This window comes from Pseudoliparis swirei, chromosome 11 (assembly GCF_029220125.1).
Source record: "Pseudoliparis swirei isolate HS2019 ecotype Mariana Trench chromosome 11, NWPU_hadal_v1, whole genome shotgun sequence".
Lineage (NCBI taxonomy): Eukaryota > Metazoa > Chordata > Actinopteri > Perciformes > Liparidae > Pseudoliparis > Pseudoliparis swirei.
Genome location: NC_079398.1, coordinates 14642269 through 14656097, shown reverse-complemented (window position 1 = coordinate 14656097; position 13829 = coordinate 14642269). Strand labels below are relative to the sequence as shown.

The window sequence follows — 13829 nt, the reverse complement described above, 5'->3', positions numbered from 1 at the left end:
TTCCAAACTGTTCGTGCTGTACTTTAACCAAACACTGGGCTTCACCTCAAGTACAGTTAAATAAATAAACTGGATGGGCAGCAACACATTTCAGTTGATCCCCTACAATTCAGTCTCATCTGGACTTTAGCCTACTTCAGTCTTTACGTGATTTAGGTATGTCAGAGATATGGGCTCACAGAGCTTCATTTGCATGAGGGTTTATCTCACTTGACACCGATAAGTGGCTGGTTGGTGTCTGTCATTGAGAACCTGAGGCTGAAGTCCAGCTGTAACCGGGCAGGAGAAAGCTTGTGTGATAGGACCTGCCATTCAGTGAACTCTCAGCTGTAGACGGCCCAGTTCGTATTCAGGTGCTTTTCATTCAGAAAGTTTAGACAACCACAGTCGGCGCGTGGGAGAGGACTCGGGTACCGGTATCTCTCCACTGCAGCCTCATCCAGGGGTCTTCACTCAAGGTAACACTTTCTTTAGTACAGTAAGGTTGTGTGTGTTGTTTCTCACGTCCACTGAGTTCAGGAGTATGGATCAATAACTAAAACACTGCTGTCGTCTGACGACAAAGGAAAGTGAAGGATGGCGTGTGTGATGTGCTGGCTGCCAGCGGCGGCCCTGCTGCTGCTCGGTGGGACTGGAGGCGACACGGAGCATCTCCAAGCTGAGAACCTGAATCTCCTTCTCCCAGATGAGCACAACGTGGTCCTGAACCGTGGGATGAGAGGTATGTATCAGCTTGACTTTCACTTTCATTTGGACTTTTTGCTTGATTTGCTTGTTTGACCTCAATAATCCGTTTTGCCCACAATTCCTGTGATTGCTTAAACATTTGTGAATTATCTGCATCTCAGATTATCAGTGTGGGTGTGGGTCAAATTCCAGCCTGTAGAAATTGCTCAGTGACTCATTAATGACACGTGTTAGAGTCCAACCCGTGAAGTGATTTGTGTATGTGAGTTTGACAGTTTGTCAGACGAGCAGCTGTAACAGTTTCACTATTGATCAAGGTTTTAAATGTTTACCTGGGAGACATTGAGAATCAATGTAATGGCTCCTTCCTGGCATTGCTATTTACCACAAGGACACGACCAGTGGGAGCGCTAAAGGTGGATGTTTTCAAATTGTGCGCAGAGTGGGAGCAAATCAATAGTTGGACGTTTGTTTTTTAATTTTCTAGCAGAGTCATTTCCTGTCATTAAACTCTTGACAGGAAAGCGAAATGTCAAATTATTCCTTTAAATGAGAAAAGATGTCGTTGTGATTTCACGTTTGTGTAATGAAACATAAAAATACTCGTCAGAAGAAAAACAAGTTCTAAAATCCCTCGCACTGCTGTGATGTATCTGGACATATCTCCCCCACAGTTCGGCCTGATGTGTTTATTTACCTACAGTGCTGCCCAGAGACTGCCATGAAATGCTGATGACGTCTTCGGGCCAAGCCAGAGACGGAGTGTACCTGATCCAACCAGCTGACTCCCCCATCGTGGCCTACTGTGCTATGCAGGAGGGAGGCTGGACCGTGGTGCAGCATATCACCGTCAATAGCAGCGTGAATTTCGATCGTACCTGGGCTGAATACAAAGATGGCTTTGGGGCTGTAACCGGTAATCACTGGCTCGGGAACGAATACCTTCATCAGCTCACCCTCGGCCCCGGGCGCTTTAAACTGGGAGTAAAGCTGGTGGACCGAGACGCCATCACGAAGACGGGGGAGTATGATCCGTTCTTGGTGGAGGATGAATCGTCAGCATACAGGCTGAGGCTGGGGTTGTTCCAGGGAACAGCAGTAGACGCGATGACCCTGGACACGGAGAACTACCTGCATGACAACCAGAGGTTCACCACTAAAGACAGAGACAATGACAACTACTTTCAAAATTGTGCTCAGCTGGAGTTTCAGGGGGTGCCGGGAGGAGGTTGGTGGTACGACGCCTGTGCTGGTGCCAACCTCAATCGCAGGAATGTCATCTACTGGCAGAAGGACTGCAACAAGGAGCGACTGTGCAAGTACGCGTGGATGATGGTGAAACCCACGGACACAGTGAAACTGATTCAAAGTACGGACTGCAGGAAGGATGAGCTATAAGGACACAGGGTTTGTGGTTTTGAGGGCCGAAAGTTTAGTTTTTTTAGCAATAAACACTTCAAAAAGCTACATCACTCAGTTTCTCTGGACATCCAATTTACCACATTTTATTCAGAATTGCATGGACATGATCACAACATACTGAGAGCAAGAAAATGAATCACAAACTTGGAACATAGTATACAAATGCAGTCGGGTTTTAGCTCTAGCTTTGTCTCCATCGATCACAACACATGAAGCGAAGCAACTCCTCATTCCCCAATTTGCAAATGCAGATTTTTTTATTTTCAGTTACAAAAAACAAGTGTTTCATGACATTATAGTTTATGACCAGTGTTGGGAGTAACGCGTTACAAAGTAACGCATTACTGTAATTCCACTACTTTTAACGGTAACGAGCATGTAACGAAGTATTTTTTTTAATCAATTAACGCAGTTACAATTACTGAAATTTAAATGAGTTCGTTACTCGCGTTAGTCTCTTTTGTGAAAAATGAACACTTGCAGACAAGAAGACAAGATAGGCCTACTTTAGTTCAGGCCCGGGGTGGGTAATCGGGAGAATCGGGAAAGTTCCCGGTGGGCCGCTTCACTTCTGGGCCGGTCGAGAATTTGTTGACATTTGTCACGTTAGTCCATCTTCTCTTAAAGTGGGCTACACACGTTCCGCATTCTGACACCGCAGCCTCTGCATGGGTTGTACCATGGGAGGAAGTTCACCCCTCCCAAATAATAGAGTTGGTTCAGTCCATTATGGAACCAACCAACTCAATTTGGGAGAGGAGAACTTCCTCGCATGGTACAACTGGTGTCCCATGCGAGGAAGTTCACCCCTCCAAAATAGAGTTGGTTCGATCCTTAGCTGTCTTTTCCAAAAAGTTTTCTCAGCTCCTGTTAGCTGGGCCGGCCCGACCGCAACGATACGCGTCAGGGAGGATGGACGGGAGGAAGAGGGCAGGAGGGGCTGAAAAAGCCAGGTTGAAAAAAAGAAAGGCATTGGAGGAGGATGCTGCCAAATGTGCCAAGCTTACAGATTTATTTTCAAGAGGACAAACACAAGTGGCAACTGGTCAAGAGAGACAAAGGCCTAATGATTAGCAACATAACTATTCGGCTAACGTTGTAGCCTTGATTAATATCATTGTAGCGTTGTCAACCTATTCCCAAGCAAAATATTAAATTGAATTAAAATATTAGCCTTTTTATATCACCCAAAATATGGCAATCCATAGACTTTGCAAATATTATGCAAATATTGATATATAATATTGATATTGAATAGGCTCTCAGATCAAAAGTTTGAGAAGCTTCTCCTCTTGAGGTACAATAACTGGTTTGAGAGCTAGCAATGTTGTGGCTACTGGTCAGAGGTGAGAGATGAGACTTGTTAGCCCATTTTAACATTTGTTGAGAATCTCATCTCTTATCTATATTTAGCTTTGCCTTATGAGGCATGTTTGTTAAAACATTTTGTTAACCTTTTGTTAAATCACATATTCAATTATATGCAGCACCTCAAGGCACCTTTGTTTTCTCTTTTAATTAGTGTTAATACTGTAGGCCAATCACTTTTATTTCATTGGGCCTAATGTGGTAAAAAAAAACACTGTTAAATGACTGAGACAGTTATTTTGTATTAAGTTAAGTATTAAAAGGGACTTTTGTACTACTGCTTGATTTGAAGGCCTGTTGCCCTGTTGATTGCAACAAATAGGTCTAAAAAAATGTTTATTGTGTTTGACTGTTCAGTACTGTTCATTACATTAAAAAAGCAGACATAAAAGTAACTTAACAGTTACTTTCCCTAGTAACTAATTACTTTTGATATACAGTAACTGGTAAAGTCATTAAATTACTTTTAAAAGAAGTAACTAGTAACTGTAACTAATTACTAATTTTCAGTAACTTGCCCAACACTGCTTATGACGCATGTGAAATAGCTCCCATCCAAAGCTGACACAAAGAAACATTTCACGAGCATGTTATTTGTCACAGTACACTACAAGTTTGCCAGAAATACAATGAAGATGATGGCGTATTTATTTAGCAATAGATATTCAGAAAAACAATACTGTAGTTCAATGCTTATGGAAAATGAAAGAATCCTGAGGATGAAAACTAATAAACTTATCATAAACACAGTGCACTCTTGAATCCTCCCCAATGTTTGTAAACACTGACATTGTTGAGCAAGTTTGTGATGTGTAGTTTGAGTGAAATAAGTTATTTTGTGAGGGTTGTGGGCTGCACTTGAACCGTTCAGTAATATTTGTAATTTTATTTATGTTGAGATTTTGCAGGACAGAAAATGCAGCAGATAAAATGTGAAAACTACAAAGCTGAAGCTATATTCCCATATCTGATGAATGGCACATGTGAAAAGGCATCATCAAGTTACAATCTTGACTTAGCAAGCAGGTTCTGACATCGGGACGACATGGATTAGCCCTTCAAAACAAAACCTCAATTCCAAAATGTACAATCTCAATACAAAGACAATACCTACAGAATACAACTGCATGTGTTATGACAGTTTGGGTGTAAGAGTACTAGTTCAGGGGAGGATACCGGCTTTCAAACAAAAACATTGGAGCAATTTTATCACACTCAAGATCTCAAACTGTGCATCTTGATAAAAATATAGTACAATATCCAAAAGCTTTTGATGTAAAAATACTGGTATTTTTTTATATTTTAGAATCTATTTACAGTGTCACTGATTACATTGTTTAATGTTTTTGCATTTCCAATGTGGGAGCAGTAATTATCGACCAACTAATCAATGAGCAACTTAATTGAACATTGAAAATGTAACTAGCCCCAGGATAAAATATTCTTACTTTTAATACTGTGTAGAATTAAAGTTCATATAGCCACGATTATTAGTGCAAACATATAATTTACACCATTTAAAAAAACATACTCGCTCATGTCAGCTTGGAGCTCACCACGGGGTTTTGTCCATACCAGTACAGCTTCTCCTCAATCCTTTTCTTCTTCCACTGGCAAAGTAAGAGCATGCGGAAAGTCTTTTGGAAAGTCTTGTTACAAAGGGCGTAGCACATGGGGTTGACGGTGCTGTTGACGTAGCACAGCCAGTAGCCCAGATGCCAGAGTGAGAGGGGAATGCAGTCTGAGCAGAAGGTGGAAATAAGCACCATGATGTTATAGGGCGTCCATGTTAGGATGAAGGCCAGCAAGATGGCGCTGAGAGTCTGCGCTGCCTTCCTCTCCTTGATCAGCACCTTCCTTTTGGTGATCTGGTTCTTCAGCGTGGCGTCTATGGGCTTCGATGTCGAGGAGGTGGACGGGACGCTCACGGACTCGGCGGAGGAGAACGTCGACGACGCCATTTTGGTGTCTCCGTTCTTGCCGTGGTGCTCCACGGGAGCGTCTTTGGCCACGGGCTTGAACTTGTAGGACACGCACTTGCCGCTCTTCTGAGAGTTGCTTTTGGGTGGCGTCTGGAAGAAGCTGTCCTCTTCGTAGCTGCTGAGCTGCTCGCTCTCACTGCCCACTCCACCCTTGATGGGCTCACAAGCCTGGGCCCTGAAGGAGGGCCGGAAGACCTCTGGAGACACAGGCCTGTCCTCGTCCTCGGACGAGGCAGAACTGTTGAAGGTGGTCAGCTGACCCGCTTTGGACCACTCGTCGTTGGTGGTGGCTGCGGATTTGGCTGCATTGCTTCTGCTGGAGGAGGACCAAGAGGCTTGATTCCTGTCGTGTGAAGCCGACTTTGATTTAAAGCTGAAGCAGGATCTGATGATGGTCTTCTGAGGCGGGGGGACCCCAGTGTCAGTGGGATAGTTAACCCCCTGCAACTCCGCCAGATCTTTGGTCCTCTTCTCTGTCTCCTTGTAGATCCGACAGTAGAGGATAGTCATCACTGATACAGGGATATAAAAGGCAGCAATGGCCGTCCCAAAGGTTATCACAGGCTCAGAGAAGAACTGGATCTGGCATTGCCTCTCGGGGACAGTCCGTTTCCCCACAAAGTATTGCCAGCAGAGAATAGGAGGGGCCCACAGAATAAGAGACACCAGCCAGGCCAAACCAATCATGATCCCAGCTCGTTTGGGAGTCCGCTTGGCCCTGTAGGTCAGAGGCCTGGTAATGGAAAAGTATCTGTCAAAACTGATCACCAACAGGTTCATCACCGAGGCGTTACTGGCGACATAGTCAAGCGCCAACCACAGGTCACAAGCGAGGTTCCCTAAGGCCCAGTAGCCCATCAGTATATACGAGGTATACAGATTCATGGAGAAAACACCTATGATGAGGTCAGCAGCTGCCAGACTCAGCAGGTAGTAATTATTCACAGTCTTCAGCTGGCTGTTGACCTTGAAGGAGAGCATCACCAGAACATTCCCCACGATGGTGATGAGGCTGACGATGGCCGACACAGTCCCAATGGTGATGACCTCCCACAGGCTGTGGGGGGCCAGGTGGACGTCTATCGTGCTGGTGTTTACAGTGGAGTTCAGGACACTATCTCCCTCCATGGTCTCCTTGTGTTGATCAAAATCCAACGACGACGAGAGTGTTTGTCATTTTCAGAAAGATCTCCTGGTGAGAAAAGAAGGAACATGTTATTCCTCATCCCTTGAAAGAAAAGTTAGTTTATTCGTATCAATGTTGAGCGTCACATATTCACACTTTGCTTGACACGAAACAGAATATGCAAACTTCATGTTTTGCTCTTTTAAAGTATGTCAAACCAGTGTTTGTCACGCATCCTGAACCGAAGAAAGCGTTCACTTTAGTGAATTAGACATGCATTTGGTATTGGCATTGTTTTCTTTATTATGTTTCAGTTGCATCTCCTGGAAAAGTTTCACTCAGCTTTTTTACATAATGCAACTCGCACAATTAAATCAGGCGAGTTCACGCATATGGCGTGTTTTAGGAAATCTCTGCAAACATCTGTGGCACATTTAACAAATCCAGGTCGTTACATAATATTATTCTCTGCTCTTAATAATAATAATAATAATCATTTATTTTATATAGGGCTTCTCAAGGCACCCGAAGTCGCTTTACAGAGTCCAGTAGTCATACACACACAGTCATCCCGGTGGTGGTAAGCTACATCAGTAGCCACAGCTGCTCTTTGCTGTTATATTAGTAGAGCATAAACTCAAGTTATAGCTCACTAAGCAGGCCATTTCTTTATGACAATATGGAAGATAATTCTGGTGTATTGTAAAATGAAAAATCCTTCAATAAACCAATGATGGTAGTGATTTTTGTTATTTTTTAGGTTTACTCCGTCCATTCTGTATACGAACTAATCACTGCACAGAATCATTGGGAGGTGGAGCCCTTACCAGCAATAGTATATATTGTATCGTCAATCAAATGTATTAATAACGAGGAATCGATTTTTACTATCAGTCAAATGTGTCAACATAATATCCCCTGAATTACTGTAAGAAGAAATAAAGACATGAAATATATAAGATATAAGTGTCCCCACGCTGTGCATTCAGCCATGAAATTGATGCAGAAGATGTTGTCTGTGCCAAACTTTGAGGTGAGCGAAACATACAAATCTCCCTAGATTTCAAGCTCACTGACAGCTAACTTGTCAGCCATGCAACACATTCCTTTTTTTCTGCAGTGTAGACTTATAATGTTTAGAGTTATAGCACTAAAATAGTCAATTAAGCAAATATGTTTCTTTGCGGACAGTCTGTGGAATTCACTCTTCAAGCTTTTGTCCAACTAAGTACATAAAGTCATGTTGTCAGCAATTTTCTTAATAGGGTTTGGACTTGTAGTCAACAACTAATCAACACACATCTATCTGTCTACTCTACACTATCAGGCACGCGCAGCACTCACAGGTAACGACTCACCCTGTACCAGTAGGGGGCAGCAAACACCCTCCACATATGGACACTCACAGCACAAATCGGGTGGTGTGCACATTTCACCCCGACCCTTTCCAAGCTGGACATGTGTGTGAAACAGATCAAAGGGAATGTCTATGGTTCAATGTCTTGAATTTCATGACCGACAAATACATGACTGTAATAGCTTTTATAAAATGTATTGAAGCAGCATTACATCCTCTTGGTGTGAGTACATTTGTATATGTTCGTGATTATATTCTGTGGGGGAAACACAGATTTGTGTCCATGTCGGCGATACAGTGTTTGAGCATGAGGCGAGTCTGTGACGCGATGCTGAGAGACAAGTTCTCACTCCTATCTTTGGAAATACACGGGCATTGCTCCATTGGTTTTCAGCCGTATATGTTGCTCTGCTTAGAATGAGGGAAGCAATGTCACAGCCCAGCATCTCACAGAAGTCTGTACTTTCTATTGGAAATAATCAGTACAACCAGCATCAAGGAGGCAGAGACCGTGAAGCTCTCAGTGTGGAGCAACAGGGAAGTTTGGGGAAGATCATCTCCACAGAGAGAATCCCCATATGGCGTGGGGCAATTGAACCTCCGGCTTGTCAGCCAGATGACAGCTGGCAAATGTGTGTTTTTTATTTAATTATAATTCTTTATCTGTTTCTTGACTTTTTAGAACTATGTTTATTCTTGTGCACCAAGACACCAAAGCAATTTCCTTTGAGTGTGAAGAACAATTGGCAATAAAACCACATTCAGAGTATTCCGCTCCGTTCTTCTAGTGTCTCTTGTACCCAGAAGATCTCTCATGCTGAGCTTCTCCTAAAATGTATTGCAATTTAACCCACAATGCAACGCTTTGGACGAAGTCACTACCCGGTAATTGAGAAATAATTTCCTCACTCATTGTCGACAGTGCCAGGTTAGCAGCAGTGCCAGCAGCCGCCGCCTGAGGCCCACACAAATAACATTCCAGTCACTCAGGGGGTCCTCCTGCAGGACTTGGATTGTTCCTTATCTTGTTGGAGAATGGCATTTCATATCACATCCCTCAAATCCCCACACCATTACACTGGAGGTGTCCTGAATGTGTCTACATAATTCTTTTATTTCCTGGAATGAAGAAACCGTTGTAATTTGCTTATCGTTTACCTTCGCAGAAATACTTATGAGGTCTCAACTGCACGGTGATTTTTTTCTGACTAATTACTCTCCATCATTTCTTACTATGATGTTTAAACAATTACTGCAGCTAAACACAAAAACCGTAGCAGTTTCCGTCGATGGCGTGTAGCTTGAACATCCAGAACAGGCCCGATGGTCGTATTGACAATGTGCTTCAGGAATGAGCCTAAACCCCAGAAATCAGTTCGTATTCAAACACTTCTGTTTGCCTTGTCTCAAAGGCGATGTTTTTTTCAATGTGTGTTTGGTTAGATGGCCGAGATAAGGTCTCTGCTTAACACAAGCTTAAGAGCTTTCAACCTTTTGCGTGACAATATACAATACGTCAGTCGATAAAGAGTTTCTGAAGTAATCCAAAATCCAATAGAAAATCCCTTTGGCTTTCTGTTGGGGGAACCAGTGAGATACTGACGTCCTGGGTTGGCCTATAAAAACATGTCTTACCTGCATAACTCTTCCTTTTTGGTGTTCTATGACTCATTTTAAACTGTAGGGACTCGAGTCAGTGTAGCAGGAATTGAACCAAAATAGCTTTCTATTTTTATTTTCCTTTTTCAGAACAAAAAGAAAATGGGCTGAACCATCAGTGATTAACACACTATTAATTAGTGTTGACAGGCACACATTTAAGAAACAAGTACACAAACACACCCACACATGCACTAGAATAGCTTTGTTTTACCTCTTGACCTCAACAGGTAGAGCAAGTCAAGCTTGCAAATAGCTTCTTAATCGAAGCAGGAAGCGTCCTAATGGTACACGCAGAGCTCAGAGTGTAAACATGGACTCTACATCGCTATAAATAGGGAATGTGGTCCCTTGTGGCCTGTTTCTGAACTTTTTATGGATGCAGTTAGCTGTCTAAAGGTATGAGCTTGGTGATGCTGAGTGGTAAAAAAGGCTGTTGTGAAAAACAAAGACAACGCTGCAGGATATCTGGTTGCAGACCTCCTGTATTGTGGTTATGCGGTGTAAAAGAATAAGGAAATGATACCCATTCGTATAAATCAGTGCCAAACGAAAACATCCGCATTACAGATACATCATAAGAGTCTGAGACTACCACCTAAAATATCACGAGAGCTGAATGCATGAGTCTAAAAGTAAGTAAGTCATTGATTCAGTGATTATCAGAGCCGCCGGTGGTCTGTGGGTGAGGACAGATGAACATCTGCCCTGGGTCTCCATGCTGAATGCAGCTCTGCTCCCTGCAGGTCCTCTGGCACCTGGCCATGGGTGCTCCTGTGCAGCTGCTCCGCACACTGGCCCCCACCAGGCCCCCCAGTCCTACGTAACCTTTTTCTATCTGCACTCGACGGTGGTTGCAGCACGGCAGAAGCACATGTGTGTGCATGTGTGTGTGTGTGCACGCGCGTGTGTGTGTGTGTGGCTTTTGTGGAAGAAAGGAAAGAAGATGAGAGAGACCAATAGAAGAAGAAGGAGAGAGCAAAAGTCAAAGCCAAGGACACCAAGTTGGGTATGTATGATATGCAAATCAGCCCAGAGCTTTCTGGCACACTAGGGCGAGCATCTTATCGTCAGCCCGCTGACCCGTGGGTCAGATTCCTGCATACGTAGCGTCCTGGATGAGAACCGGAGACATGCTTGAATCGTTCTGTGTGTGCAGGAGAATGAAGAGGATTATAAATGTGCAAGGCAAGATATGGCTCCTAAACATGCAACCTGAATTATTTATCAGTGGGCCGGCGTTTAAGGCAAATTAAAATATGAATGCACTTTTCTGCCTTTTGTTTATAAAGGAATAAATGTGTTCCCTTCTGTTAGTTTAAAAGAAGAAATAAATGAATTAAGGCTGCATCTCTCCCCCGAAGAGAAATGATGATCATTAAATTGATTTTATGATCTGCTTATGAATGCCCCTGTGGTTTTGGCAGGTACTTAAGGGAATAAGACGTGAATGCTTAATGTATCGAGGAGTTCTTTTTTATGAGCGACAACAACATTTTTATAATGCCCAATCATTTGGATAATGATGTGGCTCTAAACTCATTTGTGTTCCTTTATGAATACTTTTCTCAATATGTCTGTCGCTGTTTGAACCTCTCCCTTGATGGTTTTCACCAACTCATAACACACCTCATTTTCTCTCTGCTGATGTCACTATAATAGTTTGAACAACCTTCATGTTTAAACATTCATTTTCAGTTAAATGGTGGAAGTGTGGCACCTTGGGGGTACACTCATAACGCTGGACATTAAGCTTCTCTCTCAGATTGTTAATGTGCTTAAAATCTAGCTCACTAAATATGAAATAAAGTAAATTATCTGATGCCATAGTTTATCCCTGCTGGACAACTTCTAAACTACCATTCACTATTTCACAAACAACGACATTTAAGGTGAAATTGCTGCACAAAAACAGTGAAGTCTGGGGTCTTCAACTTCGCCATGATCTCCTCTAACCCACCACACCATGACTTATTTTATTACGACGACTTCCAGAGCTTTTTAAGCACCTTTGTCCATTTGTTGCAGCACCTCATAAGATCCTAAGATCTGTGGGGACTGGATGGAGTCGTTAAAATCACGCTTCACTGCTTAATCCTTTTGTGTTTTGTCATTAACACTTAATCAAAGAGAAGGAGGGGAAAGGCAGTGGGACCCTGGTGCTTCAACTTTCTGAGAAAATATTGATTGATTTAATGTTTTGGAGAGAAATAAGAAAGGCTGTTTAAAAAACGGAATCAAACAGTTGAAATAAGGATATCTTTTTGGCATTTTCAGATATTTTAAAGTGTAAAGGGAGATTGTGAGGGCTGTGTGCCATGCCATTGGATTCACTGCTGCCTAAGAGACAGAAATATGTTGAAGATGGACGTGTGTGTGTGAAATAGACTTGCTGCCATGTGAAGAGCAGATATTTACAGACTCACACAACAACACACATTTTCAAGGTAATCAGAAATAACTCTGAGACTTTAAAATGTCTCAGATATGCGGCTAAATAAATACATATCCGATCTAATGTACAGCATTTTTCTGTACACCAAGACTCCCAGAAGAAGAGAAGCACAGCCGTCTTTCCAGCAGCACATCCTCTGTTGCTTTCGTTACGGTTAAAAGGCTACATTAAAAATACATGCCGGGACCTCTCAGACATGCACTTGTGCACACATGACGCTGCATCCCCTTAAATCCAGGTCATGTCTTTATGCATCAATCAAAAAGTGCATATTCAATCACCTGTGAAACAGGTCACTGATGTAAAGAGGAAGGATAAAAGATGCACATACCCACAGTGAACTTCCATCACATCTCACAGGGCACAATGCGTCTCCTAGAGAGTAAAGGTCATGGTTAATTCCTTTGTTTTGCCTGGGAAGCCTTCGGGTCAAGTGTGGCGCTGCGGAGCAGGTTCACAACACAGCTGGAGAGAGGATTGAGGTGGATGGGGAAAATCCTGCCCGCTTGACCCCCGCATGCCAGAGGGGAAAAGAGTGAGCTCGGAGGCAGAGGAGAAAGAGGACGAAGAGCAGGTTGAGGGTGGACACCAGGAGGCTCCGGTCATCCCTGCTCAAGAGGTGCAGAGTACAGCATCACGCTCCCACCCGGCCATCCGACACAGCCACCGTGCGTCCAGACGAGAAAAGTATCTTCAAGTTGAACAGCATCCTTCCTCAGTCATCCAGAAATTAGTACAACGTGCTCAGGAGCCGAAGAGAGAGGAGAGAACTTTTGCTCCCTGTGAGAGCTGAGCTGGATGAGCTGCCTCAGTGGAAGTAGAATGTCACTGAGAGGCTGCATGACGCCTGAGCCAAGTCACTGCTGCTGCCGCTCTGCAACCGCCGCTCTGCAACCGCCGCTCTGCAACCGCTGCACCTCCTCTGGCTGACAGACACAGATGTAGCTGACGTTAGCTGGCTGGGAGGAGAAATTCCCATAGGGCTGAATGGTTCATCGTGTTTCGGGACAGTGAGCATGCAGCTCAGACCACAGAGGGAGGGTGGGAGGGGGGAAAGGAGGGGGAGAAGGAGTGGGAGAAGGAGGGGGAGAAGGAGGCGGCGGCTGGGTGAACTCTCGGGGTTTGCTTTGGAAGGTGTGGGGGCGGGAGGGAGTATGTGTGGAGGTGTTGAGGGTGGTGTTCAGTCAGAGCAGTAAAGCCAAGACTGGCTTTTGTGTGGTTTTAGCACACGCAGCATTAATTACGTCCAACGGCTTGTCTTTTGACGTGCTGGACAGAGAAGCCCGAAGAGACCGTGTTTGACCAGCGCTGTGGCCATCGGCAAACTCATCTGCAGAGCATAAAGCACCACGCGGCCTCTGTGCTCTCACGGGAGGGCGCTGACATGGCCGGGCCAGATAAGCAGACTACTGAAGTGACAGATGTGTTTCATTGGGACCTTTGAATGTGCGTGTGTGAGTGTGTGTGCGTGTGTATGTACAGCATGCATGTCATTGTGCTGATTGGGGAATTATTCGTCTGGCGGCTGACCTGGATAGCTGTAAAGTCCTTATGTTTTAATCCAGACGATGGTTGCCGATCTGTCCCATGAGCTCCCATCAAATCACCTTAGAGATACAATAATACCAATACATCTAGTTGCTTCCATTGCATTACTTTAAATGGTCAATTATACTGGAGGGACACATGCTCATTTTCACAAGGTCACGAGAAGAAATTGTCTCTTGTCTTGATCCACTCTTTTGCAGAGAATTATCAACTTTTCTTAATTTC

At 43.8% G+C, this 13829-nt stretch overlaps 2 protein-coding genes across 3 annotated transcripts; one reads left to right on the top strand and one right to left on the bottom strand.

Annotated features, from left to right (window-relative positions):
- The first annotated feature begins 9 nt into the window (after window positions 1-9).
- zgc:194887 (uncharacterized protein LOC571819 homolog) lies at window positions 10-4231 on the top strand. Its single transcript, XM_056426421.1, has 3 exons — window positions 10-458; window positions 566-721; window positions 1391-4231. Exons 2-3 carry the CDS (start codon window positions 577-579, stop codon window positions 2083-2085), a joined length of 840 nt encoding a protein of 279 aa, XP_056282396.1. The 5' UTR covers window positions 10-458; window positions 566-576; the 3' UTR covers window positions 2086-4231.
- A 641-nt stretch (window positions 4232-4872) lies between these two features.
- Window positions 4873-6587, bottom strand: chrm5a (cholinergic receptor, muscarinic 5a). 2 transcript variants are annotated; one of them, XM_056426419.1, is made up of 2 exons: window positions 5873-6455; window positions 4873-5698 (listed from the first exon to the last, which is right to left on the bottom strand). In XM_056426419.1, the coding sequence occupies exons 1-2, from the start codon at window positions 6438-6440 to the stop codon at window positions 5013-5015; spliced, it is 1254 nt and encodes a 417-aa protein (XP_056282394.1). In that variant the 5' UTR covers window positions 6441-6455; the 3' UTR covers window positions 4873-5012. The 2 variants fall into 2 exon arrangements, with proteins under 2 accessions (XP_056282394.1, XP_056282393.1); XM_056426418.1 differs by having other exon boundaries at window positions 4873-6587.
- Between the last annotated feature and the right edge of the window lie 7242 nt (window positions 6588-13829).

Excerpts from the sequence above, each read along its gene's own strand:
- chrm5a (XM_056426418.1), bottom strand. The coding sequence starts at position 6,587 with ATGGAGGGAGATAGTGTCCTGAACTCCACTGTAAACACCAGCACGATA.
- zgc:194887 (XM_056426421.1), top strand. The coding sequence starts at position 577 with ATGGCGTGTGTGATGTGCTGGCTGCCAGCGGCGGCCCTGCTGCTGCTC. Across the intron at positions 722-1,390 it reads CCTGAACCGTGGGATGAGAG|TGCTGCCCAGAGACTGCCAT; the intron begins GTATGTATCAGC and ends ATTTACCTACAG.